Source organism: Phoca vitulina, unplaced genomic scaffold, assembly GCF_004348235.1.
Source record: "Phoca vitulina isolate PV1807 unplaced genomic scaffold, GSC_HSeal_1.0 scaffold115, whole genome shotgun sequence".
In the NCBI taxonomy this organism is placed as follows: Eukaryota; Metazoa; Chordata; class Mammalia; order Carnivora; family Phocidae; genus Phoca; species Phoca vitulina.
In genome coordinates, this window is record NW_022589818.1 from 929,226 (window position 1) to 955,758 (window position 26,533).

Sequence of the window (26,533 nt, forward strand, 5' to 3'; positions counted from 1 at the left end):
AAAGGACTCTAAGTCTAGAGCCTGGAATCTGCATTTTTTTTCCCAGTAATCTCTACACCCAATGGGGGGCTTGATCTCACAGCCCTGAGACCAAGAGTCGCAGGTCCCCTGGACCGAGCAGGCCAGGTGCCCCTGTGATCTGGATTTTTGGGGGATGTGGGGATCGCACTGGGAAGCGTGCCCCGGATCATCCTGTTGGAGTCTGAGTGCTGACCTCGCTCACGGCCACCCAGCTCCCAAGAAAACCGTGCTGGTGCACCTGTGTGTTTAATGTGAGTCAGTCTTTATTTTGCACTTGTGTGGTGCATTAACAAACTCCACATACAATATAGCATTACATATTGTAGCTTAGCATTACAGCGTTAGGAAGTTTCACACAATTCATGTTTGCTTTTCCGGGTTTTTCTTTTTTTTTCTTTTTTTTTTTTTTTTAATTTGACACATTTATTTTGAGTTTCCTTTTTTACAAGAGAAGACACAAGGTAAAGAAAGACGACCACATCGGAGAAGGATCCTGGTGAGGGCAATGGGCAACGTCACAATCGCGGCCACAGTAAAAGCCTTCCAAGAAAAGACCTGCATCGTTCCCTCTCCTGAGCAAGCCGCTCCTGTCCCACAAGCCAGTTCCTCTGCTTTCCTAGCTAGAGCATGTTCCTGGACACGTACATCTTGGCTGTCCTCCACTGAGAAGAACTGAAAGGAGGGATAACTCATAAAGGGACTTTTGTTATTAAGAAAAACTCTTGTCTTCCCAAAGGAATCAAGATATCAGCAGAGAAGGCCTGACTCTTGGAAAATCCGAAGTGGTCGCTCCCTAACCCATTCCTGACCATGAGTGCCTTGTGCAAAAGCTCGGGTGCGACTCTCGTCTTTCAACTGACTCTTGGGAGGAGGCGCTGCTCCTCGGCGGGATCAGCTAGCTCTGGGAGGGCACGTGTGAAAGCCAAAGGCAGCTAAGAGACTTTGGGACAGCAAAGCCAAGGGCATGATGGATCAGGCGTGAGGTAGGAGGGAGGAGCCCTGTGCTGTCTGCTGGTTCCCGCCCTGTCACCTCACCACCCACTGCTCCACAGACCCGAAGAGTGGGAGCGAGAAAGCTACCAGGGATGGGGAGGAGAGGAGCGGGCGAGGCGGCCTTCCCAGACCTGTGGCGGGAGGGGCTGAGGTCACACTCAGCAGGGCAGAGACCAGGCTCTCCACGGCTGTTGCTTTGCATTGTTTCTGGGAAGGAAACAAAAGCGGGTTGCTCAGCAATTTCTGATCTTCAGACATTAAGGCGATGAAGAGGAAGCATTTAAGATTTTTTTCCTAATGGGGCTTCAGAATGCTCCTGTCAGATTTACATTAAACTATCTCAAAATGCATTTTTAGAAAACAAAAATTATTTTCTTCTACGTATGATACAGTATTTACATTCCATGGAGTTTAGGCTAGAGACGGGTGGTGGACACACTGATGGGATAGCGAGTCAGATGAAGGGGGGGCGGGGGGGCAGGGACAAGAACAGAGTGGGCTCTGCCCGCTCAGAACTGCTCAGCACTGCTCAGGATCCAGGCTTTAAAAAGAACGACGAAAAGATTCAGGGAGCAGACTGGTCTTAAATCCCCAAGAGCTAAGAGAATGTCACACGCACCGCTGCGGCTCCGTGCACGGACACCAGCGGCCTCGGGAGCGGGTCGGAGCGGGTGGACCTGCTCTCTGAGGCCTCGGCTCCAGCGGCCACTAACCTGAGCTCTGCTGGCCGGACAAGCTCACGGCCTGTGGCCCGGGCTCTGCCCTCCGACAGGTCTCGACGCCAGAGCCGCGGCTGACCGGGAGCCCGGAGCCCTAATCTCCGCGACACAGCAGCCCCCTCGCCGCCAGGCTGCCCGCCGGCGGGGGGGTCGGGACCGCGCGCCTCCCCCAGCCCTTCGCCTTGTCTGGACGCTCAGTGAGACCCAAGAACTAAGCACTCTTATGAGGGACAGGATGGTAGAAAAGAACCCAGGCTATCTTGACTACCCATTAACTCCCATTTACTCATTTCACTCATTTCCTTAGTTTTAAGAGCCACAGTTGAAAAATTTAAGGATAAAGAATAATTTCTGAAGGCCCTTTTCCTTATGAAGCAAAACCAATCTTATCTAAGCTACCTGAGAAAACTCTAAAGCTTCTCATGGGTCAGCATTTCTGGAAAAACAGGCCAGTTTCATCCTTCACACCAACAGATGGCTGTCATTTGGCCATGGGGCTGCCAGGGGGTGGCGGACGCACCATTCTGCCCACACCCATGAACAACGAACGCCCCAGCTCCCTGGAGCCACCCTGGCCGGACTGGAAGGCTTCGAAGCTCTCTCCAGAGAAGACCTCTAGTTTCCTAGACCCGAACTCTACCTCGAAGTCTGCCGTGTGCATGTACTTCATCGCAAGTTGACCCCGGACCGCCCCTGAGCCCTCCCCGCGGCAGTGTGGCAGCGAGAACCAAATCCTCTTTCCCCTGCACACCGGCCTCATCCACCCCGACTTCGTTTCTTGGCTCACGACAGACCTCTGGACCCTGAGCTCAGTCAAAGAGCAGAGCTGTCCGAGGTGGGAAGGAGACAAGACGGGGATGACGACACTGTGAGGTTTTACATGAGCAAAACAACATCCTTCTGCTGAGCTGGGGGGCGGGAGTCACTCTCCAGAGAAGCCCAGTAAAAAGAGGCCAATTTCAGGTAATCAGCAAATACAATTCGGCACAAAACACAATTTTCATGGATCAAAATCTGTAACTTGATATTGGCAGTTAGGCTAATTTCAGTTTGTATTAGACATGCAAGTATAAGGTTACATGTTATATATAGACTTGTGAGGCCCTTCCCTCTCTTTTTCCCCATTAAAAAAAAAAGGATTTCTAGTGCCTTGCAAAGGAGAAAAATCGTCATCGCTAAGAACTGATCTGCAGCTGTGGTCATGTGGGGTGTTCTTTGTGGGGTGTGTTTTGTAAGAAATCTTCTACAACTAAAAGGAGGTTCCAAGTCTGCTCCTGTCTGGCATCTCTGTCCCCACCGGGGGACTAGTACTCGCTCAGACTGTGCCATTTGGCCACGGACTTGCGGGGGCTCTCGCAGACCTCCCTCCAGTGCTCGGCACCGCTGCTGGTGACGCTGTGTGCCCCCAGGATCAGCCTCCCCACCGCCTCGTTCTTGGTGGTGCGGTCGAAGTCGATGACCAGGAACTCAATGCTGACGTCGGGCAGGAGGTCAGGGGGGATGTCGTAGACGAAAGACTCGTTGAAGACTGGGTTCAAAGTGCACTTCTTCACGTGGGTTTTCTTCTTGGCAATGCGCTTTCTGCCGTAGTAGACGTTCACCTTGACATAAGGATCTGGGGCCACCAAAGAGACAAGAGAAAAGGGAGACAGGCCCATGACACGGTCCTCCTCTCAAATGGTGGCTTCATGGGGGGGGGGGGTTTGCTCAACTCTGTGGTGGCCACTCACACATGGTCTCCAGGGACGGCATACCAAAGCACTGTGACTTTAGGTGGGTCTGCCTGCCCAGGCGAGGGGCCAAGGGAACCAAGCAGGAACATAACAGAACAACTTCCCCAAGTCAGGAGTGAAGAAAGCCCATGACACTGGGAAGCATTTTCCAGGGCGCAGGGACTCACAGATGGCCTGCTGTGTTTTGGAGAGGTCAGGACACCCCTCAGGACACCTCACCAAACGTCGGACCACATCCACTCACCCGGGGCCCCTCCCGCGCTAGGGACATCTAGAGCCTAGGTAGTCACCGGGGAGAGAACATGCGCAGAGGAACAGGTGGGGACCGAAGGGCGTCGGGGGTGCAGGCGGGGCGGCGTGGGGCCAGGGGGCCCGAGGCAGGTCGAGGTAAATAGCTGCTACCTGAGAGACCGGTGATGTCCATTTTCGGCAGGTGTCGGGCTTTGAGGACCACCACGGTCAGCCTCTGTGCCACGGGCTGGTAGGACAGAGACACCTGGAGCTCCCCTCTGCTAATGCACTTCTGTGAAGAGCAAACAGCACATGAGAGTCCTGGCCGGGGCGGGGGCAGGGCAGGGACGGACAGCGGGTGTGCAGAGGCCAGGGCGGGGGGCTGCGGAGGGCCACGGAAGCTGTGCATCCCGCCAGCGTGTTACTACCGCGTTTAACAGGGAGGGGAAACGGACACATTCTCATTACAGTGCTGATACTAAATGAAAGCGACGGCATGGAGAGGTGGCCTCGCCTCGTATTCACGAGCGCGAGTCTCAGGCCAGACTGGTCTGGATTCAAGTCCTCTGCCCCCGCTGCCTGTGTGACCTGGACAAGAACTTGGCGGCTCTGTGCCCCAGTTTCCTCGTCTGAAGGTGCAGATAAAAACAGCACTGACCTCACAGCATCATCAAGAAGATTAAATACGTTAAAACGGGTAAACGTTTACCTCTGCCAGCGCCTAGAGAAGTGCATTCTCTCCCATTCCCTCCTTCGGTTCTTGCGATAACAGTTTTAGAGCCTGGATGGTGGAAGGCAGGAGACCTGGGGCTGAGCCTTCACTTCGCTGTTCTCTCACCCCCTGGCTTTGGGCAGGTTCCTGAACTTCCCCCGTTCCGCACGGTGAGTACGCACGCCTGCTCTGTCCGCCTCCCAGTGTCTTCCCCAGCCAAGCTGGCCTCCTCCCCGGTGCCCACAGCTTGGGCTTCCCCTCTTTGAATTTTATTCTAGGCTCTGCTTGGAAAATGAAAAAATGCTCTGGCCCCCAAAGGACATTTTAAACAATACTTGGATACATTGCTACGTGCTGGGGGTCCAGAGCTGATAGGACCTGGTTCTTTCTTGTTTTTCTTTCTCTTTTTCATTTTTCCCGTTTTTTTTTTTTTTTTTTTAATTTTAAGTTGTCTCTATACCCAATGTAGAGCTTGAACTCACGACCTTGAGATCAAGAGTTGCATGTTGCAGTGACTGAGCTGGCCAGGCGCCCAGGATCTCGTTCTTGCTCCCAAGGAGCTTACCATGCCCGGAAGAGACAGACAGAAACACACCTGCCCTCATCAGAGTAGTAAGGAGCCCGTCTGAGTGCTGCTGGGGGACCCAGGGGAGGGCTTGCCGGCTGACCACCGGGCTGAGTTTAGGAAGGTGAGGAGGAGTAGGAGAGGCGATGTGCAGAGGGAGGACCGGTCAGGACAGGCGGCAGAATGCGGACTATGAGGGCATTGGGTCCACTGTGTCCCAAGAATGGTGGGAGGGGAGGTGCTGCCCTTGGATGCTGGTGGGAGGTGGGGCGGGCGACAGAGAGGGAGATGGGGGCGGGGCGGGGGGGCTTCTAACCAAACAGCAGAGCCAGCCAGAGCTCACAGGTGGGGGGTACGGCTGCCGGCCCCGGAGGGACACACTTGTTGCTGTGTTACTGTTCACGAAGACTAGTATTGTTCTGGTGAGACTGGAGCATGAACTGGAGGGAGACGGGCCCCGAGGCTGGTGCGTCAGGCTGCGGAGGAGGCGCCCGCAGCGGAGGTGAGCACGGGGCAGGACGCGTCTCAAGAAGAGCTCACCGAAGTGGAGGGCAATTTCTTGTGTTTCTCGCTTATTGTTTTTGTTTTATTTATTTATTATTTATTTATGTTTCTTTTGTTTTCTCTTTTTTTTTTTAATTTTTGAAAAAATTGGGATGCCTGGGTGGCTCGGTCAGTTAAGCGTCTGCCTTCGGCTCAGGTCATGATCCTGGGGTCCTGGGATCGAGCCCCGCATCGGGCTCCCTGCTCAGTGGGGAGTCTGCTTTTCTCTCTGCCGCTCCCCCTGCTTGTGTTCACTCTCTCGCTGTCGAATAAATAAGTAAAATCTTTTATAAATAAATAAATAATTTTTAAAAATTTTGTGTGTTACTGGTTTATAAATTAGGGATGAGGCTGGGAGAAGGAAAACAAAAGGAGGTGGGGTTCCAGGAATATTGGACAAAATAAGGAAATTTGGGACAAAAATCCCCCTACTACCAACTCTTATTCCTTGTAGTCTACAAAGCCCCAAAGAAATGGCACCTACCCCAGGAAGTGTTCTCTGATTCAGCAAGAACAGACCGTACCCACCACCGGCCTTCCATATGCCACAGACACACAAAATGACTTATCGTGCGTCTACTCAGGGTCGGCTGGAAAGGGGGAGGGAAAGGGGTTCGAGGGGGAAGCCTACTCTCAGCAAGCACTCCCTACTGGGGGCGGGGTGCAATCTGTGCGGGAACAACAGAAAATCACAGAATGAGCTCATCAGTGAAAAATGAGAGAAACCTCAACGTCTGTGCTTTGATTAGAGGCCCAACTCGTCTCAAGGAATGAAACTGTACTAATACTTCACATGGTTCAGAAACTTTCCTGAGGCTCTATGTCATTCCAGGAACGTAGGGAAATGTCTCTCCTAGGGCATAAGATGACTAAAATGTAAACTTAGACTTTAGCTTTTGAAATTGAAGTCCCAAAGAGAACAGACTTGAAAAAGGATTTTCATGGCTTTTCTCTGCCAGATTGAAGGCCCACATTTTTTCCTTACCCATAACATAGATGTTGTCAGCTCTTGATTATGTCCACGGGAAGTACCCTCAGCCAGCTTAAAATCCCAGTTTAAAAACCCTTGCCAACCCGTGTTATTCTGGCCTACTTCCTTTTGACATGAGTCACACCCCAATTAGAGAATGTAAACTCATTTTTACGATTAGCTACAGCCAAATGACATCAGGAGAGGAATCACACATGAAAAAGAGAATTAAATGCCATCCAGAAGAACATTCGGAACGGAGCTGTCCAAAACAGGGGCCACTAGCTCCATGTGTCCACTTACATTTAAGTTTTAATTCATTAAAATTAAATAGAATTACAATTTCAGTTCCTCAGTCACACGAGCCGTATTTCGAGTGTCCTCGGGCAGACAGAGTGCATTTCCACCACCACGGAGAGCTCCGGTGCACTGATCCTGAAAGAACTTTGGGCTGGTCTGGGCCGCACTCCCCTCCCAGTCCACGAATAAGGAAATGTGAGCTCGATTTGAGGTCTGTGCCTGGACCACCCTTGAATATGCACATACAGTCTTTAAATACAATTTGAGGGGCGCCTGGGTGGCTCAGTTGGTTAAGCGTCTGCCTTCCGCTCAGGTCATAATCCCAGGGTCCTAGGATCGAGCCCCACGTCAGGCTCCCTGCTCGGCGGGAAGCCTGCTTCTCCCTCACCCACTCCCCTTGCTTGTGTTCCCTCTCGCTGTCTCTGTCAAATAAATAAATAAAATCTTAAAAAGAAATACAATTTGAACTTTATATACAGAAGAAGGGGAAAAGAGAAACTTGATTTGAAAAACAAAGAGTTTTTGAGGGGCGCCTGGCTGGCTCAGTCATGGAACATGCAAGTCTTGATGGCGGGTCATGAGTTCAAGCCCCACGCTGGGGGTGGAGCCTACTTAAAAATGAATAAGTAAATAAAATAAACCCGATCGTTAAAAAAACCCAAAAAACAAAGAGTTTTATTTGTAAAAAAAAAAAAAGCCTTGACTATAAAATTATAGCTTGGATTTCCTAATTATTTGGTTAAAACTGTTTTGTAAATCACCCATTAGAGCGAAATGTTTGTAAAATCTAAATCCCCAGGCTCCTTCCCTAGCTTTGGGAAAGTGGACAACGTCTGGTTGCCCTTCTAATAATTTTCTCCCCTAAAATCACCCCTCAGGCAGTTGTTCTCCATCTAACCCCCCCCACCTCTGGCCATTTTACACGGCAGAACACCTGTCCCGCTCTTATTCTGCACCAAAGGCCAGATCTCACGTCCCTCCCCCACTTCTCTTTCCACCCAATTCCCACTGCAAGTAGCATCGTCAATGGTTCTTTCTCAAGGGCTCTTTGTCAGGGGCTGGGAGTGAGCTCCGTTTCCCAGCCCCCCGGCCTAGTGAGGCAGGCGGAAGCACAGGGGCAGAAAGGGTCTTATCCACGCCTGAAAGAGCTGGGAGGCTTTGCTCTCAGACAGTGGGCTCCGGTCGCCCTCAGTGGACTAGAGGTCTTGAAGAAGACACGCAGATGAAGGAAGTGCTCAGGTGAGGCTCTGTTCCCTGTAATCAGCAGAGCCCCTCCCAGAGTGACCGTCCAGCCACAGGGCCTTTGCACTAGGTGGACCCGCACATCCTCAGCACACCTTCAATGGGGCTAGAAGTCCCAAGGGCCACCTCCACACAACTCACAGTCATGGGAAAACAAGATAAACAAAAACATCCCTCATCTTCTCCCCGATATGAAAGCACAGCTACCCTCTTCCTGGCTCGTTTCTTTCTTTTCAGTCCTTTCTGGCTCCACTGCGGGACCTCTCAGGGTCCTTACAAATCTGAGATTTTAATAATCCTGTCATTCCCATGACCATTGTCACAGGCCATCAACACCAGATGCGGCCCAGGAAAGACAGGAAGTGATTTGGAAAACAATGACCTGAAGAGACTAGGGGAGTCCAACAACTCTACCTGACCCACTGGCCAGTTACTTCTGTTCTTTATCCCCTCGCCCTCTCTGGACCACCTCCTTCTCCCTGCGGGAGATTTATTACGGGAATGTAAATTCAGGTTAATTTTTATCCGAGGGGCGTCTGGCTCGCTCAGTCGGGAGAGAGGAGACTCTTGATCTCAGGGTTGTGAGTTCAAGCTCCACGTTGGGTGGAGAGCCTACTTTAAAAAAATGTCCTGAATAAAATATTAGAAAAAAAGCTGCCCCTCAAAAAAAAAAAAAAAAAAAAGCTAGAGGGCGCCTGGGTGGCTCAGTTGTTAAGCGTCTGCCTTCGGCTCAGGCCATGATCCCAGGGTGCTGGGATCGAGTCCCGCATTGGGCTCCCTGCTCGGCGGGAAGCCTGCTTCTCCCTCTCCCACTCCACCTGCTTGTGTTCCCTCTCTCGCTGTCTCTCTCTCTGTCAAATAAATAAATAAAATCTTAAAAAAAAAAAAGTTAACCCTTGATTATTAGTGAAAAATCACAGTATACATAATGCCCCAAATCTCTGATCTCTGAGTTAGACTCAAGAATTAGCTTTTTTTTTTTTATTAAAGATTTTATTTATTTATTTGACAGAGAGAGACACAGCAAGAGAGGGAACACAAGCAGAGGGGGTGGGAGAGGGAGAAGCAGGCTTCCCGCCGAGTAGGGAGCCTGATGTGGGGCTCGATCCCAGGACCCTGGGATCATGACCTGAGCCGAAGGCAGATGCTTAACGACTGAGCCACCCAGGCACCCCATCAAGGGTTAATTTTTAATGCTTCCTACGTCTTATATATTCATAAGAGCTGAGAGTGCTCTCGGTGATCCCATTAGCCTTCCCGGTCCAGCCTAGATGAGACCTAGAGAGACGGTGATTGCTGGCCCAGAGAAAGGAGCGAGATGGAAGGGTCAGAGAGGATGACCAGTCCTGGGCTTCCTCAGCTGGATTGCAGTGGATAATGGAAAGGACAAGAGGCAATTTTTCTGCTAAGGAGGGGAAATGCAGTTTCTGCTAAGGAAATGCAGTTGCGGGGGGAGAAGTGCAATTCTCACCAGTCCCCACCGAGGCCTCTGGGTGGGAGAAGATAATTTGGCCCCGTATTCTAAGGGGATGCCTTCCACAGACCAGAGGAAGCTCTTTACAGAGTGTGGAGTGGTTCAGAGCAGCTCTAACTGGTGAGCCAAGGGGAGATCCAGAAAGGGCAGACTGTTGGCCACGGCAGGGAGGACTGGGAGATGCGCGGAGGCTGCACTGCACGGAGGCTTGGGGACTAGCGGCCAGGCCAGCACGGGGACAGCCATGGCTCAGGATGGAACACAGCCCTGCCCACAGGCGCCGGCTCGGGAAACATGCTCAGGATGTCCAGGAGGCTGGAAGGCTCTGGGGCAGGGGCGCACAGCCTCTGTGTGTCCTGTCTGGGCCTCTCCCAGGGGACGTGTTGCTCAGGATCCTAGCCCTGGCTTGTCCCTCCTGAAGGGAGTTAATAAAGTGGAAAGAAACCTGGCTCTTGCCAAGAGCCCCTGGCAGTTTAGCAAACGCCATTGTCTGTCCTGGCCAGTGTCCTGGATTTGAGGCTGTTTTGTTCCCAGCCCAAACCAGTCCCTTTCCTGGCCAGTCTCTTCCCAGCTGCAGCTTGGCACAGAGCCATCGGCTGCCCTCGGCCGTGGGCTATGAGAGCATGAGCCGTCTGGGGGTGTCCAGCCAGCTAGATGGCTCTACCAAGCTGGGGCTACAGGGAAGGACGGCTTGGGCAACTGGAGGAAGGCAGGCAGCGGGGCACTGGGGGTGCAGGAAAGGGGTGTCAGCGAGCCCGAGCCCCGAGGGCTTGGCAGAACCCTGAGGAAAGGAGATGACAGGCAAGGGGGCGGGGAGGGAGCAGAATGAAAGCAGGTCACTGCCCCAGTGTCTGTCGGTGCTTCTGACTCCAACCCCAGAGGATACAAGAGCCCTTGCTGTGGTGGACTCTAGGACGTCTCCTTGTGTCTTGGCCTTGGACCTGTGTTTATGCCCTGATCAAACCCCTCTAATACTCTGAAAATGCCTGGGCTTCCCGGCCGCTGCAAGGCCGAGGGTTCTCTGGGCAAGGGCACGGCTGGGCCAGCGGCAGGGGGACAGGTGCCTGGGACACGCTCCGAGGGGCAGTGCCCCCTGGTAGAGGGTACACCTTGTGCCTGGAGCTCACTGCACACGCAGCCCCTACTGGCCCGGAAGCCTCTCTTGTCCAGTCCCGAGCCCCCTGCCTCCCCAATGAGTCCAGTGTGGGCTTGTAGGTGGGCATCAGGAGATAAGCATGGCCTCTAAGCCATGCATCTTTCTGCAAGATGTGCGGTTGTTTTCAGTGGCTCTGACATCCTTTCTGAACCCCCCACCTCCTTCTGCACTGACTCAGGCTCCCTTGCCTTCCTTTACTTTGTCAAAACAGAACAGAAACGCCTGCGAACCACATACATCTCCGGGGACCAAGCCTCACTAATAGTAGAAACAGTGGCAACAATAACGGTAGTGGGTCCGATTTCTTGGAGGGTCACTGCGCGCGAGGGGCTGTGCAAATGCATCCTCTTGCTTCATTCCTGTGGGAACCTGAGATCAGAGTTGCTAAGCCGAGCTAAGGGAGCGGGCGAGATTTGGATTCAAACTCAGCTTTGACTTCAAAGCCCTTGTTATTAGGTACTTACGTTGTACCTTGAAACAGGAATGAAAGTCTAAATTTAAAATGCCAACAACCTCTTTCAAGGCACCTACTCACTGTGGGGCAGTTGCCAAGATGGTCTCTCTCCCCCAGGGAACAGTGTGCCAGACACATCATCTCCTCTAACCCTCAAGCCCTCTGAGGAGGATGGTGTTATCAGCTCCATTTTACAGATGGGGAAACAGAAGCCTAGGAGGGTGCAGTGATCCCGCTGTGCCCCTGGGCCGGGAAGCGGTGAGCTCGGGCGTGATGCCAGCCTGTGTGGACAGAGTGCTCAGTGGACAACCACACTGCCCACCCCGTTGTGTAAGAAACGCGTGAACCAGGGGGCGTGGGGGCATGGTTCTGACAGCCCTGAAATTACAACTCAAGAGCCAATGCCGGCCCAGTGGGGAGAAGGCAGGAGGGTGGGCTCGCATTCCCAGGGCTCAGAGGAGGAGGGTCTGCAGCAGGGGCTCGGCCGGGAGTGGGGCTCGGAGGTGAAGCCGCTCACGAGCCTGCACTGGGGTGGACCCTAACCTGACCTGCTTGGGGCTGGACAGGGAAGCTGAGGGCAGAATTACTGAAGCCCCGTCATGGCTCACTGGTAGAAGATCACACAGGACTTTGGAGAAGAAACCAGCCCCATGTCCTTGATAGGATGAGGGTCTAGGACTGGTGGGGACGAGCCTGCTCCAAGTAAGCCGGACTTAGTGTCAGGATGCCACCCTCGAAGTGAAATTTCAGCAGCTACCTACCTGGCCCTCTCTCCTCACGAAGTTCCTTTTGGAGGAGGCCCTCCGTCTTACTTTGGTCCCTGCTGATTCGTGATACCTACAGCCCCTCCCCGCCGTCCATACAGCCCCCGCCCTTCCATTTGTTCCCTGAGATCTCGTCTCCCCCAGCCTCCTGGCCCTCCCCGACACACTCTTGCTCCTCACCTGGATGTTCCTTTTGGTGATGTCCCTGGTCAGCTGCGCCTTGCCCGTGCTGGGATCCACGCCGGCCAGCGGCACCATGACCTCCCCGATGACGTCGTCCCGGGAGAAGCGGTCGAAGCTCAGCACGAGGAAGTGCAGCACCAGGTCCTGCAGCTGGCTGTACGGGACGCCGTAGAAGGTGAAGGTCTCGTCAAACACGGGGTCCAGCGTCTTCCGCAGCACTCTGGTCTTCACCCGATGCCGCTTGTCGGGAAGGATGGTCATTTTGATGTAGGGGTCAGAACCCTGGGTCTGCTCGTCCATCACCGGCAGCCCGTGGGCCTCCTGGATCGTCACCACTAGGGCTTTTTTCGGGAAGTTATAGTCCACGGAGAAGGTGAGGGTTCCTAGCATGACATCCTCCTCTGGAGATGACGGAGACGTGGTTTTGCTCTCCCCGGGGGTCAGGCTCGCAACGGGGCTCCTCAGTTCTTCCCCATAGTCCACCTTGATGGGTAACTGGTCTATGCAGGAGCCGGAGCTGGGTCCCTTGGGCCCTTTGTCGGGGCCCAGCAGGCCAGCCTCTGCCGCATCCACCAGCACATTCCCGCGCCCTCCTTCCCTCCCAGGGCCATCTCTGTCTCTCCGCACTTTGATGATTTTCTTCTTGTTGCTGAGGGTCTCTGGATATATGCTGATGCCTTTGAGCATATGGATAAACTTATACGGCGGGGTCTTGTGCTTCTTCTCTGCGCGCTGGTGGCAGCATGTCCACACAAAGACGGTCACCGAGACGCACACCACCAGCACGGACGCCCCGACGAGGCCAGCCACCACTGGGGACACATCTGAGGGTGGAGACCAGAGGGGTGTCAAGGCAGGTGGACCTCAACCCCTGTCCAGACCGACCCCCCCGGGGACACATCTGAGGGTGGAGACCAGAGGGGTGTCAAGGCAGGTGGACCTCAACCCCTGTCCAGACCGACCCCCTGCAGAGCCAGGGGACCTGCAACCGAGGCTGCACAGCAACAGGCGCTCGTCCAGGCTGAGGAGCCCCCCTCTGGGAGATGCCCCCAGCCACCCTGTCCAACCGATCCACGGCTGTTCCTTCCCACCAGACCTGCATGGAATCCTTCGCTTCTCCAGGAAGCCTGCCCTAAAGGGCCCCAACCCGACTCCCTGTTCTTTTCTTGGCCTTCTCTCAGCACTTAAGGACTTGGTTCCCTCTTACTGATTTGTGTTTCACATAAAGCTGCCTCGTGTTATAAAGTCACCTTTTACCTGAGCCGTTACACAGCACACAGGGCACGGGCCGCGTCTGGCTTCGGGAGAATATTCCACGGCATCCCGTACAGGGTTTGCAGTGGGCTCGTGTCGACGGAATGGCCGTGGGGGTGGAAGGGTGTAGGGCTGACTCTGGGTGGTCCGGGTAGGGTGTTCAAGGGTGGTAAAAGTGGGTAGGTGGTAAAAAGAAAGCTGGATCTGAGTACTTTAAAACTATGTTCCAAATTTCAGCTCCTAGCTCCAAATACTTGTTTTATTTTATTTTACTTATTTTTTTTTCAAATACTTGTATTTTAAATAGGAAGAAATAAGGACTGTGGAAAATGTCAGGCCTTTGCTCAAGTATCACCTTCCCTGACCGCCGTACAATAAAAGTTCAACCTTCTTCCCGCTGAGACCCAGGAGTCCTCGCCCTGCGTGACTTTCTCCTTACGTCTTACCTTTCTCACACGCAGCGACACGCACGCCCATGTGCACACACATAATACATACAGGCACACACACGTACATGATTTTACTACAAGAAATATATCTTCACTAGAGAATAAGTTTCACCAGGACTGGGATTTTTTCTATTTTGTTCATTTCTGTCTCACCAGCACCAAAAATGCAGAGCTGGTACTTGGTACATATTTGCTGAATGAACAAATAACGACGGAGAAACATTGTTTCCTTCCTTTACTCTTGTCCTTTCCCATACAAGTGGGGCCCCTTAACCAGTTTGGGGTTTCTTTTCCCCCTTAAGTCCACTGAAGCCAAACTGGGTTTAGGCCTTAAAGGTCTCCATAAAAGACCTCTATTTTTACGTGTTACCTTTTAGGGGAAGACTTGGGTAGGGCAGGGAGAACTAAGGAAATGAACATGACTTTAACACATTCCAGAATCTTCTTGAAACATCCTTCCACCACGTATCTGCCCGGCTCACTGCCTCACTCACTACAGGCCTCTGCTCAAACCTTACCTCACCAGAAAAGTATCTCCTGGCTGCCCCCAGTGAGATATTATCTCCATCGCTCTGCTTTATTTTTCTACATAGCACTTATTACTCCTGACATATTTTGTCTGTCCTCCCTTACTAGAGAAGATTGGTAAGAATAGTGACTGTCTGTTTTTTGTTTTTTTTTATTTATTTGACAGAGAGAGACACAGCGAGAGAGGGAACACAAGCAGGGGGAGTGGGAGAGGGAGATGCAGGCTTCCCACCAAGCAGGGAGCCCAATGCAGGGCTCAATCCCAGGACCCCAAGATTATGACCTGAGCCGAAGACAGACGCTCAACTACTGAGCCACCCAGGTGCCCCCTGACTGTCTGTTTTGTTCACTGCTATATCCCCACGTCCTAGAATCATGTGGCACCTAGTAAAGTATTCAGAGAACAAATGAATCAGTGAATTCAAAACAGCCCCCACACATTGGAAAAGTGAGTCAATATGATTACATATATCAAAGACAAATGTAAAATTCTATATTGGTCTTCAAAACCTATCGATACACAACGGGAGATCTTACTTGACAAGTCTGAGCAAAAGCAATCTAGTTGTGGGACGCCCAGGTGGCTCAGTTGGTTGAGCACATGACTGTTTATTTTGGCTCAGGTCCTGATCTCAGGGTTGTGCGACTGAGCCCCGCATTGGGCTCGGTGCTAGGCGTGGAACCTGCCTAAGATTCTCTCTCTCCCTCTGCCCCTCCGCACCATGAGCACGCATGCGCACGCTCTCTCTCTCTCTCTCAAGAAAAAAAAAAAAGTAGTTGTTCAGATGACCACAAGTCTGATGCCAACCCATACTATGAATACTGTGAATATGTCCAGATGATGGGGGGTGGGGGTAGTATGATTTAATCTGCGCCGGTCATGACATATATCCTGTTCTGCCTAGCACAGACAAGAATAACAACTGCTCTTTTCTTGTGAACGTTTACTGTGTCCCTGCCAGACCCTGCGCCAGAGCTCCCTCTGAACCAAAGAACTCGTTGACTAGGTACCTCCACCGATGTCCCCACTTTATAACTGAGGAGCCTGGGTCCTCAACTCTGCCTTAGGCCACGTAGTTGCAAATGGCAGTGATGGAAACCCAACCCTGGTCTGCCTGACACCAGAGCGTCTCTACATGATGGATAATCAGGGTCATAAAAGACCAGGAAACCATACCAAATGAGGAAAAGTTGAAGGAATTGGAGCTGAGCGTTCTGGGAATAATAACTTTCTTCAGTTATTGAAGGCCTTTGGATGGAAGAGGTCTGGTTGGATTGTACGTTGGAGGGCAGGAGGCTACAAGAAGACAGACTCTGACTCAGTGAAAAGAGTCATATTATTATTAGAACTGCCTCGGGCGCCTGGGTGGCTCAGTCGTTAAGTGTCTGCCTTCGGCTCAGGTCATGATCCCAGGGTCCTGGGATCGAGTCCCACATTGGGCTCCCTGCTCGGCGGGAAGCCTGCTTCTCCCTCTCCCACTCTCCCTGCTTGTGTTCCCTCTCTCACTGTCTCTCTCTCTGTTTAAAAATAAATAAAAAATCTTAAAAAAAAAAAAAAAGAAAGAAAAAGTCTAGGAAAAAAAATACCTTTAAAAAAAAAAGAACTGCCTCACAATGGCTCAGATTGCTTCATGAGGCAATGACTCTCCAACTGGAAACTTTCAGAGGTTGGATCTCCATTGGTGAGGCATATTCTAAAAGAGATTTCTTCAGTAGGGATTGGACTAAATATCTCTGAAGTTCTTTCCCCAACATTCCATGATTCTGTGAAGGTTGGGTCAGGCAAGAAAAGAAGGGGTTATATCCTTTAATAATACAGTACAGAGAAGGAGTAAAGCCATTAACAAAATAAATGAAGGTGACCATGTCCACGGCCATACTAAATAATAATAGTGTTTCTCAAATATCAAGTGGAATAAGAGTTGTTAGGGACAGGCTTCACAAAATGCGAGCAGCCTTGGTAGGAAGCTGGCGGAAATAACATCCTGTCCATCTCTGAGTCCTTGAGTCTTTGCATCTAAAGGGAGCTCAGTAAACAGCTGAAAAACTGATTGGATTCCATGGTCAATGACAATGGGCACAATCTGAGAAAGTGTCTCTCCGTTCACCAACCAGGGACTTTCTTGAAAACTGCTTGCTACTGATTAATGACAGCGAAGAGCTTACCTCCATGAGACGAGGAAAGCAGGAAACCAACCAGACAGGTACATTTTTGAGAATGATTTAAAAGAGAGATATAAAGGCCCAGGCTGGGAGACATCTGAGTGATCCTTTTGGCTCCACCATAGATTTACTCTGTGGTCTGGAGAGTGCCCACTGATGCCTCCACATTTGCTGTTAGAAAATGGAGGCGGGATGGGGAGAGAAGAGGAGGGATTCCCATGTTTCAGGACAGGGAAGGAGAAGAAGACAAACCCGTGAAGCCATCTGTGGACTCTTCCAGGCACTCTCCTCCACCTGCTTTCCCACTTCTCCCCCTCTTTCTTCTTTGTTTTAGTATCTGTTAACCCCTGCCTCTCTCCTCCACACCCAAGGCAGTGAACTAGAAAATCAGAGATGCTGAAACTAGGAACCCTCTGTCTTGCTTTCATCAAAAGCTTGGTGGGAAAAGGAAGTTGGAACTAATGGCTGAAGTCAGGGTTTTAAAGTAGTCATAAACTGCAGTGACTGTGCTGCTTGCTCCTTTTGTCCTCCAAGGTCACGGCTAATTGAGTGTTGGCTGGGTGCACCTCCCAAGGGCTAAGGCATTTGAAATGAAGTACTCTGTGGGATGTGAGAACGTCGGAAGTGGCAGCTCTCCATGTAGGACCCCTGTATACGTCCAAAGACCGTAAGACGTCTCTGGGCTGTGCCCCGCCTCTCAGCCTTGGACCAGACGTGCTGTTGACACCCCCTTTACTAAAACAGCTTTTCCCTGTCAAGTGGGCCAGGGTGATACAGTGAAATGACAATGGACTTTGGAATCAGCGGGACATTGGTTTAAGTCCTAGCACTACCTTTGCTGTTTGTTTGACTTGACCCAAGTTATTTTGTCTCACTGAACCTCAGTTTCCTCATCTGGCAAATATATATAATAATGCCTACACTGGAGGATGCTGTAAGGATTAAATAAAATGGGAGTATGTAAAAGTTGAAGTAATTTTTCTCTTTCCCACTAATATTTCTTCTAAAGGAAACCACTATATTATGCTCCACATGCTCTAACTTTCCAAGGAATCTGGAACTGCAATTAGAGAAAAGAATATGTTGGACGGAAGGCATAAGACAAAAGAGAAAGAGCAGGAAGAAAAATCATGGAGTGCTCATGTGACTACAAAAGGGACAACTGTGTTGTAAATTTAGGACTCAGAGACAGAGATGCAGAAGGTGGAGTGGAAGAAAGAAACACAGCTAAGCCTTGGGGAATCAGTGGGAACCAGTAGCTAATGGGTGTGATTTGCTCTCTGGATACTTCCCCTGATCTGATGTCTTCTTCCTGATATTGAAGTGGGAGAGCTCATTTCCATGAACCTCTTACTGGGGAATGAGAAAAGCCATTTCCTAGTTGGACTGTGGCCCCACCCTAAAAATTGTTGTCTGGATGCTCAAACCTTCTGGATTGTCTGAAAGATAGACTCTCTTAGGGGATATGAAGGAATCCTCGGCTGACAGCAACTCTCATCCAAGCTGGGGTGGAAGTGAGGGAGAAGCACGGCAACTCCTTTATTTTTCAACCAGGAAAGCATAACCCAGGAAGTTTGCAACCCTAGCACATTTTGGAGGAAGCCCCAAAAAGGAAAAAACTTGCTTATCCAGCTTTTCTTTCCCGTCTTCCTGCCTATTTTCCACTCCACTCTCTGCCCCTGGGAGTGCAGCCGAGCTTGGAGCCTGGAGGCCCGGGTCGGGGACCAGCCGCTCCGCGATGACGTAATGCCTTGCCGGGTACACAAAGCGGCCTCCCCCGGGCCCGGCCTCTCTGCCCCTCCCCCCGGCCGGGCCCGCGCCCCCGCCAGCACCAGCGCGGTGAGTCCCCCTTTCGAAAAGGCCAGCCAGGGAAACAGGGAACAAAGGCCCGGGAAGAGGGGCCTGGGCGCTGCCAGGAGGCCCAGAATAGACATCACGTCATCCCCGGCTCGGCAGCGCCAAGCGCCATTTGGTAGCATCGGACGAACCCACCATTACGGTGCAGAACCGCACTCGGGGGCCCTCGGCGGCCGCCGGCCCTGCGCCCCGCGCCCCACCGCCGGCTGGGCAGGGCTCCCCGCGCCCGCGCCCCCGCAGCCCTGGCTGCTCCGCGGCCGTCCCCCAGCCCACGTATCCCCAGCCCCCCAGCTGCCATCTTGTCGCCCATCCCCCGCCGCCGCCCTCCCCCGCAGCCCAAGGAGTGGGAGGGGGAGCAGGGGGCACCGCCCTGCGCGCCCTGAGGGGGGGGGCCCGCGTCCTGCCCCCCCAACTCCCACCCCGCAGAGCGCTGACGCGGCCCACACAGGTTGGCGCGTCCGTCGGGACCCACGACCCCCAGCGAGCCCCCGGCCGGGCCGGCCCCTGCAGCCCGCAGCTCAAGTTCAGGCGCCGCCGGCCGCCGTGGCAGGCCCCATCCTAGCGGGGCCGGCGCTGGAAGGCCCTGATGTGGGCTTCGCTCCCTCCCAGCACTGGGGCCCTCTGGCTTTGCGGCGGTGCCCACTGCCCCAGGCTTAGTTTTCCCGACTCTACTTACCAAAGCTAGGTCGGATATTGGTGATCTCAGCCATGTCGTAACCAGAGGCTATTGCTATAAACGCTTTTTCAAGGGTCGGACAAGTCTGGGGGCGCCCGGTCAGCACCGAGGCCGCCGCTGTAGAGCGCTAGCTCAGGGGAGGGGGAAGGTGTCTGGCGGACGCCTCCTGCGACGGTCGGGCCCCTGGTTGCCAGCTGCGGCCGCCTCCTAAGATGCTCCAGGGATGCTCTGAGCGAAGGATGCAGGTGCAGCCAGACTGGTCCTGATGCGAGGTAGGCCCCGCCTTCTTCCGAACGGCCCTCGGCAGAAGACTCCGCCTCCGTCCGAAAAGTTCCGGAGGCCAGGCCCCGCCCCTTTCCGGAAGCTCTCGGCGAGAGGACCCCTGCGGTTGCCGAGACTGCTTGAGAATAAGACCCCGCCCACTGGCGCGCTGTGGGTCCGTGAGGCGAAAGCCCAGCGGCCCAAGAGGTGTAGGTACTTTTTTGTATGAGGTCCAGTAGATCCTGTGATTCCCTTCCCCGGGCTAAATACAGCAGCAGAATGTTCTGGGTGACAGGGAGCCCAGGATTGTGGAAAAAGAAAATTCTATACTGCCTGCATTTCAGTATCATTTGCCATTATAGTTACGCATTTCTGAGACCACTAAGGGTTATTACAGAGACTTCATAAACTTCAGAAGGTCTGATTAAAGACTAAACCAGGTGATGGTTGCACAACTCTGAAAATTTACTGGGAATAATTATAGAAGTAAAATGCTACAATCCATCTACGGGTGGGTTTTGTGGTGTGTACATTAAAGCTGTTAAAAAAAAAAAGACTAGTGAGGTGTGTCAAAGTTCACCTGTGTTGGGTATTTCTCTTCCAAAACTTTCAACACACACACACAATGGGAGAGAGAAGGGCAGAGCGAGCGAGCAAACCAACAGATCTGTGTATTCTGTAGGTTGAAGAACAGGACACGGACGAAACTCCAAGCTTCTAGAGACTTCCTTGGCATTTGGGAGAGGTAGGGTGATTCAGTTTGTAGAATCCTGGTAGTAATCTCCATGATTACCGCAATTTCACCCTTCTTTTTGACTGCGGATGCTTTCATCTTGTTTACAGACAGGATCAGGTCAAATTATTTAAATGCATAAATATTTGTTGGTGATTCACCTGTAAACGGAGACAGCTGAATGTGTTTTTTTTTTTTTTTCAGCTTCGACATTCTGTCCTTCTAGAAAAGTGGAAAGAACATGGTTCTAGAAATCATTTATTCACTCAAAATCCATGTATTGAATGAACATCCACTCTGCCCCCGGCACCCTCCCGAGCACTGGATCAGTGTGCATTAGAAGCCAGAGTTAGGATACCTGATTTCCCCTGATAGCTGTGTGTGTTTGCGAAATCACCCTCCCAGCTGAGCCCGAAATTTGTTCTGTGTAAATTGGAAGGTATAATAGCCATTGTCCCACAGGGTTCATTGTGAAGATCAGATCACCTATGATAACGTAAGTGAAAGCATTTTGTGGAATGAAGAGTATTATACAGACAGGAGTAATCACTGTGGGTTGAGTCCCAGACTGCCTTCGTTTTATTCGGGAAACTGCACTATTTGTACAAACCAGGGAGTCCTCTTTCTGCAATCTTATGAATTCGCCATTTCCTCGGTCCCGTATTCCAGGTATCTTGCGGCGGGAAGGACTGGTTGTCAAACTACACCACTGCATCGCAACCCCCAGCTTTGTTTAGAGTAGGGCAGCTCCACGGACAGAAAAAAGCCAGGGATCGCCCTTAAATTCTTGTGCCGACAGCCGACACGCTGGCTTCACTCCGCCCCAAGCTAGCATGGCGCCCGGGGGCTGGCGCATGCTCATTGCCGGCCCGGCGGCGCGCACCGCGGCTCGGGGGCGCGCACGTCCGTCGTTGCCGTTGGCCGACTTCCGGCGGTAGCGAAGCTGGGTTTCCGCGGGATCTGGCCGGCTGGTGAGGGCGGCGGGGCGCGTGCGGTGGGGCGGGAAGAGGGTCGGGTCAGCGCGGGGTGCGTGACGGTGCCGGGCTGGGCGTGGGGAGCTGGGCCGCCGCTCGGCGCCGAGGTGGGGAGCGCAGTGAGGACCCCCTTTTGGAACCTGTGCCCGGGAGGGGCCCGCGCTGGCGCTGCCCGGGGTCGCATTCATTCCCCCGTTGGTGTGACCCCAGTTCCCGGAGCCGGGGCCTAAGAGAGCTGCTGCGTTTGAAGTGTCTGGGGCGCATCTCTGCACGCTGCTGCCTCTGAACGGTAGCTGCCTGCCTCCGTCCTTCTTTTTCTTTCCTCAACTTGTCATTCATCTCTGAAATGTAGGACCCGTGCAGGCTGCTCCCACCCCACGTCTTCCCTGCTCTCCACCATCCCGCACCGGGATCAGCAGAACCTTCACGTGTTTACTGAGCTTTAATAACCAATCAGTGTGCATTAGAAGCCAGAGTTAGGATACCTGATTTCCCCTGATAGGTGTGTGTGTTTGTGAAACAAACTGGTTTGGAGCCAGGGGTGGGGTTCTCCTGCTGCCTGGAGAGACTGAATTAGGGAGGTTTATTTTATTTTTAAAAATTATCTATTTAAGTAATCTCTGTCCCCAACGTGGGGCTCGAACTCACAACCCTGAGAGCAAGAGTTGTACCTGCGCTCTTCTGACTGAGCCAGCCAGGCGCCCCTGAATTGGGGAGTTTTAAAATAACCTTATAGTTCGGGCGCCTGGGTGGCTCAGTTGGTTAAGAAACTGCCTTCGGCTCAGGTCATGATCCTGGAGTCCCGGGATCGAGTCCCGCATCGGGCTCCCTGCTCGGCAGTGAGTCTGCTTCTCCCTCTGACCCTCCCCCCTCTCAGCTCTCTGTCTCTCATTCTCTCTCTCAAATAAATAAATAAAATCTTAAAAAAAAAATAAATAAGTAAAATAAAATAACCTTATAGTTCAGACTCTGAGAGAGAACTTTCTTAGTCCTCTAGTCCAAGCTTTCGTGTAGTACCCTGGTAGATGGGCATTGTCAGTGAGGAAGAACTCAGTGTTGTACAAGGCAACTTACTTTATTCTTGAACCTATTTTATAAGAGTAAAGTTTTTCTGGGTAGAAAGATGCGATCAGCCTCCATCCAATGCTTAACTCATGGTCCAAATGCTGCATAGAATAAGCACCAAATGGGAAGTTCATGCCCTCTTTCATTTGTTCGTTTCTTCAGGAAACATTCATTGAGTATACCATAGGCAGATCCTGCCAAGTACTGGGGGTACCAGTTGGAAGAGTCCTTTTCCTCAGAAAGCATGTAGTTTTGGGGGAAGGAGATGGGAAGGAGACAGACAAGAGAATGAGAAAAGTGATAAATACTGTAAAAGAGGGGCGCCTGGGTGGCTCAGTTGGTTAAGCGACTGCCTTCGGCTCAGGTCATGATCCTGGAGTCCCTGGATCGAGTCCCACATCGGGCTCCCTGCTCGGCAGGGAGTCTGCTTCTCCCTCTGACCCTCCCCCCTCTCATGTGCTCTCTCTCTCTCATTCTCTCTCTCTCAAATAAATAAAATCTTAAAAAAAAAATACTGTAAAAGAGCTTTGCAAACAGGTGCTATAAGAACATAAAAGATACCCTCCAGCTTAGGTTAGTGTTGCCCTTAAATTGTGAAAAACCGGAATAGAAGCCAAGAGTCAAGAAGTAACATAGCATAGAGAATAGTGGAACTCTTGTTTTCAACACAAAATTTCTGTTAATATAGCTTAACGTTTTTAAACAACCATACTTTGCTTTTGGATTGTTTCTGTTAATGGAACTACCTGTTCATGAAAACAGCAATAGCAAACATTGATCTAATAAATTGCTGTCTAATGACGTAGATGCTATTTTTATTTCATTTTTAAAAACATTTTTAAAAAAGATTTTATTTATTGGGGCGCCTGGGGTGGCTCAGTCAGTTAAACGTCTGCCTTCAGCTCAGGTCATGATCCTGGGGTCTTGGGATCGAGTCCCGCATTGGGCTCCTTGCTTGGCGGGAAGCCTGCTTCTCCCTCTGCCTGCCGCTCCCCCCTGCTTGTGCACTGTCTCTCTCTCTCTTTGGCAAACAAACAAACAAATAAAATGGTTGATCTTAAAAAAAAAAAAAAAAAGATTTATTTATTTATTTGAGAGAGAGATTGAGGGTGAGAGAACACAAGCAGAGGGAGGGGCAGAGGGAGAAGCAGGCTCCCCGCTGAGCAGGGAGCTGGAGTCAGGGCTCGATCCCAGAACGCTGGGGTCATGACCTGAGAGCCGAAGGCAGACGCTTAACTGACTGAGCCACCCAGGTGTCCCCATTTCATTTTATAGCTGAAGAAACTGAGGTTCAGTTTAAGTTATGCAGGGTCACAAAGCTGGAGAGAAGGTGATTTGGGAAACAAATGGAGTTTGACTCCACAGTTTGCTCTCAGCATCATGCTTTTCTACCTCCCTGATGGTAGTAATGGTAATCAACATTTACTAATCACTTACTGGTTAATTTTTACAACAACTCTATGAGGTAAGCCCAGTTACTATCCTTTACAGTGGAGGAAACTCAAGATCAGAGAGGTTAAATCACTCAGCCAAGATAGTGTACTAAGCGCTATTGCTTAGTACGCTGAAGTTAGGGTTTGAGCACCACACTCTAACCACAGTCTCTCACCTCCCACCCATCTGGACGTTGTGTATTTGGTGTACTGTGTCCATGACTGAACATGAATAAGTGGAAAGATACTTGAAGAAATGCTCTTATCATTAATTAATATGAGGGTGATGAGAACTTGCTTTTCTCCTTTCAGGATGGAAGAGGAGTGGGACTTGTACAATGTTGCCCTGTAAGAAGAGAAGGACTACGGTGACAGAGTCCCCACAGCACCAGGGCAACCGGGAGGAAGAGGACCTAGACCTGGAGTCAGCCGTTAAATCGTCGTCTGACCAGGTGAAAGACTTGGGGTCAGCGTCACTCTCTGGGGGTCCGAGTCATGGCAGAGCAGCTGGCCTCCAAATAGAGTCTGTGCAGGATGCTGGAAATCAGCTTGGTGTGGAGGAGCCGTCTTTGAGCTCTAGGGTGCTCGCCCAGGACACAAATGCACCAGTTTTAGAAGCTGCTGATGCGGCCATCTCTCAGGGAATCACCCTACCTTCCTTGGAGTCTTCCCAGCCCCTTAATGTACACATTGGTAAAGGAAAAGTCCAGGCCACTGGCTCAAGGAGAGGGAAGAAGATGACACTCAGGCCTGGGCTTGTTCCCCAAGAAGACAGAGGTGATCATCCTATTACAAAGGAGCCTTTTTCAGGAGAGCCTAGTGAAGAAGTCAAGGAAGAAGGAGGTAAGATATGAATGGTTGTTAGGCCATGTTTGCCTTGACGCACCAGTTTGCCACTGTGCTCTCTGCAGTTCAGTTATGAAGCGGTGTTTCTGACGGGGATACTGATTCACTATGGAATCGGAACTGCATTGCTCATAAGGGTCAGCAGTCAGGTTTATGAATGGGTGGAGACTTTCTTCTCCCTCCCGTTCCAAGATCCTCTTCTGTATCCTTTCCTTTCTCTTACCCTCTCATGTCTGGAGTGGTGAACTATGTATGGCCTTTTGTGATTTGGTGGGTGGACATGAACATGAAGTGGGGCTTGTGGAGGAGGGGCAGCAGTGTAAAGGGACATTGGGTGGGGCTCTACAGAGATCACATAACCCTTAGGACTTGAGGGATAAGAGTTTGACAGTTGGTGGCATGGGGTATCGTAGGCCAAGAGCAGTAGGCGCCGAGGCAGAGGCCGAAGGGGATGGTGACATGGTTGGTTGGAAGAAGTGAGAGATGTCTTCAGAGCGGTTGATTATGTTTAGATTGTGAAGGGCTTTGTTTTTCATTCTCAAGCGTTTGACCTTTTCCTGTAGGTGATAGCCAGTTAATAAATAAAAGAAGCAGAAGGCACAGTTCTCACCTCAGAAAGCTTGTAGTCTAGTTGGGAAGACAAGATAAGCACATAATTCATTTGGAGCAGCTGGAGGCGAGGAGACGACACAGAGCCTTGCCCTTCTCCCCTTGAGACCTTACAAAGGCTTGGACTGGAATATTGGCAGTGGGGAGAGAAGAAAGGGTGTGTCTTAGAGACATTACGAAGGAAGAACTAATCTTGCTCGGAGCCTCATACCATTTAAGAGATCTGTCCTGGGGATGGTGGCGCAGGCGTTGGGGGGATTGGAAAGGAGTTGGGCTTTAGGTATGAGGAGTGAGAGGTGTGACGTGGGGGCCATCAAGATAAAATAGAGCTCTGAGATTGAAGTTGGGTAAGAGGTAGGAGTAGAAACAGAGTGTTCATTGTGCTTCTTCATGGAGAGGAATGTGGAGAAAGGGGACCAGCTTAGGCTGAGGAAGATGATAGAGAAGGGAAAACTGGAGAAATGATAGAAGTCAGGAAGGAGGAGAGCTCTGAGAACAAGGCACATCATTTATTTATTTGTCTGTTTGTTTAAAAAGATTTTATTTATTTGACAGAGAAAGACACAGCAAGAGACGGAACACAAGCAGGGGGAGTGGGAGAGGGAGAAGCAGGTTCCCCACTGAGCAGGGAGCCCGATGCGGGGCTCGATCCCAGGACCCTGGGATCATGACCTGAGCCGAAGGCAGACGCTTCACCGACTGAGCCACCCAGGTGCCCCAAGGCACATGATTTAAAAGTTAGTGACAAAGGAGAGAGAAGGATGATGGGGCCCGACAGAAGGCTGTGCTTGCAGCTTGGAGGTGGTTGAGAGGGGGCGCCGGAGAGTTTCTGGGACGAGGAGATCAGATCAGGAGGATGGAGACGGCCAGAGAGGCAGTGGGATCCCTGACATGTCTTCTTCAAGCTTGGCTGTGTCTGTGACATGAAGGTGGGGGATCTGGAGAGGATACAGGATTCCAGTGCTAGTAGGGAAGGAACGGGTAATTCACTAGGGGTTCAAAGTCACTCAGCTGTTGAGGAGTGGAATCTAGAGATGTTTTCAATGGTTAGTTTACAGATGTCCAAGTGTAGGTGAATAAAATAAACATTTGTTGTTTAGGATTATCTGTAATACAACTCCCCTTCTTTAAGCTAGATAATTGAAAGTGGATTCTACCACCTTGCACTTTTAATGAGCTGTAATACCAGTAAAAGAAGGACCTTATGAGTGTCTATCCAGAATCCTTTTTTCCCCCCAGTACCTTTTTTTTTTTTTTTTGCGGGCTAGAAATGTAACATACAAAACAGAAAGGAAGAAAGAAGATTGAAAATTCATATATATGCATTTTTAAAAAAGATTTTATTTATTTATTTGACAGAGAGAGAGACAGGGAGAGAGGGAACACAAGCAGGGGGAGTGGAGAGGGAGAAGCAGGCTTCCCACCAATCAGGGAGCCTGATGCGGGGCTCGATCCTAGGACCCCGGAATCATGACCTGAGCCGAAGGCAGACGCTTAACAGAGCCACCCAGGCGCCCCATATGTATGCATTTTGAATAATGAAAAGTTTAAGGAAGAAAATAAAGAAATCTTACTATGCACAGTAATTACCATTAAAATGTAGTGTAGGGGCGCCTGGCCAGCTC

General features: G+C 51.3%; 2 protein-coding genes across 3 annotated transcripts in view; one reads left to right on the forward strand and one right to left on the reverse strand.

The window, feature by feature from the left end:
- Window positions 1-262: 262 nt before the first annotated feature.
- Window positions 263-19,284, reverse strand: SYT11 (synaptotagmin 11). Of its 2 annotated transcripts, none has more exons than XM_032398260.1 (4): window positions 18,988-19,284; window positions 12,058-12,884; window positions 3,869-3,989; window positions 263-3,348 (listed from the first exon to the last, which is right to left on the reverse strand). In XM_032398260.1, the coding sequence occupies exons 1-4, from the start codon at window positions 19,019-19,021 to the stop codon at window positions 3,038-3,040; spliced, it is 1,293 nt and encodes a 430-aa protein (XP_032254151.1). In that variant the 5' UTR covers window positions 19,022-19,284; the 3' UTR covers window positions 263-3,037. The 2 variants fall into 2 exon arrangements, with proteins under 2 accessions (XP_032254151.1, XP_032254150.1); XM_032398259.1 differs by having other exon boundaries at window positions 3,866-3,989; window positions 18,988-19,283.
- A 1,608-nt stretch (window positions 19,285-20,892) lies between these two features.
- LOC116628136 (GON-4-like protein) overlaps window positions 20,893-26,533 on the forward strand; it is a 64,947-nt gene continuing 59,306 nt past the window's right edge. Inside the window, 2 exon segments of the mRNA XM_032398255.1 lie at window positions 20,893-20,952; window positions 23,766-24,296. Coding sequence (XP_032254146.1) covers window positions 23,792-24,296 — 505 coding nt within the window. The 5' untranslated portion in view covers window positions 20,893-20,952; window positions 23,766-23,791.

Bases quoted from the DNA above. Each gene is read 5' to 3' on its own strand.
- SYT11 (XM_032398259.1), bottom strand. From the start codon at position 19,021: ATGGCTGAGATCACCAATATCCGACCTAGCTTTG. The intron at 12,885-18,987 runs GTAAGTAGAGTC...CTCCACCCTCAG, and splicing joins CAATATCCGACCTAGCTTTG to ATGTGTCCCCAGTGGTGGCT. The intron at 3,349-3,865 runs GCAGCTATTTAC...TGGTGGCCCCAG, and splicing joins CATCACCGGTCTCTCAGGTA to ATCCTTATGTCAAGGTGAAC.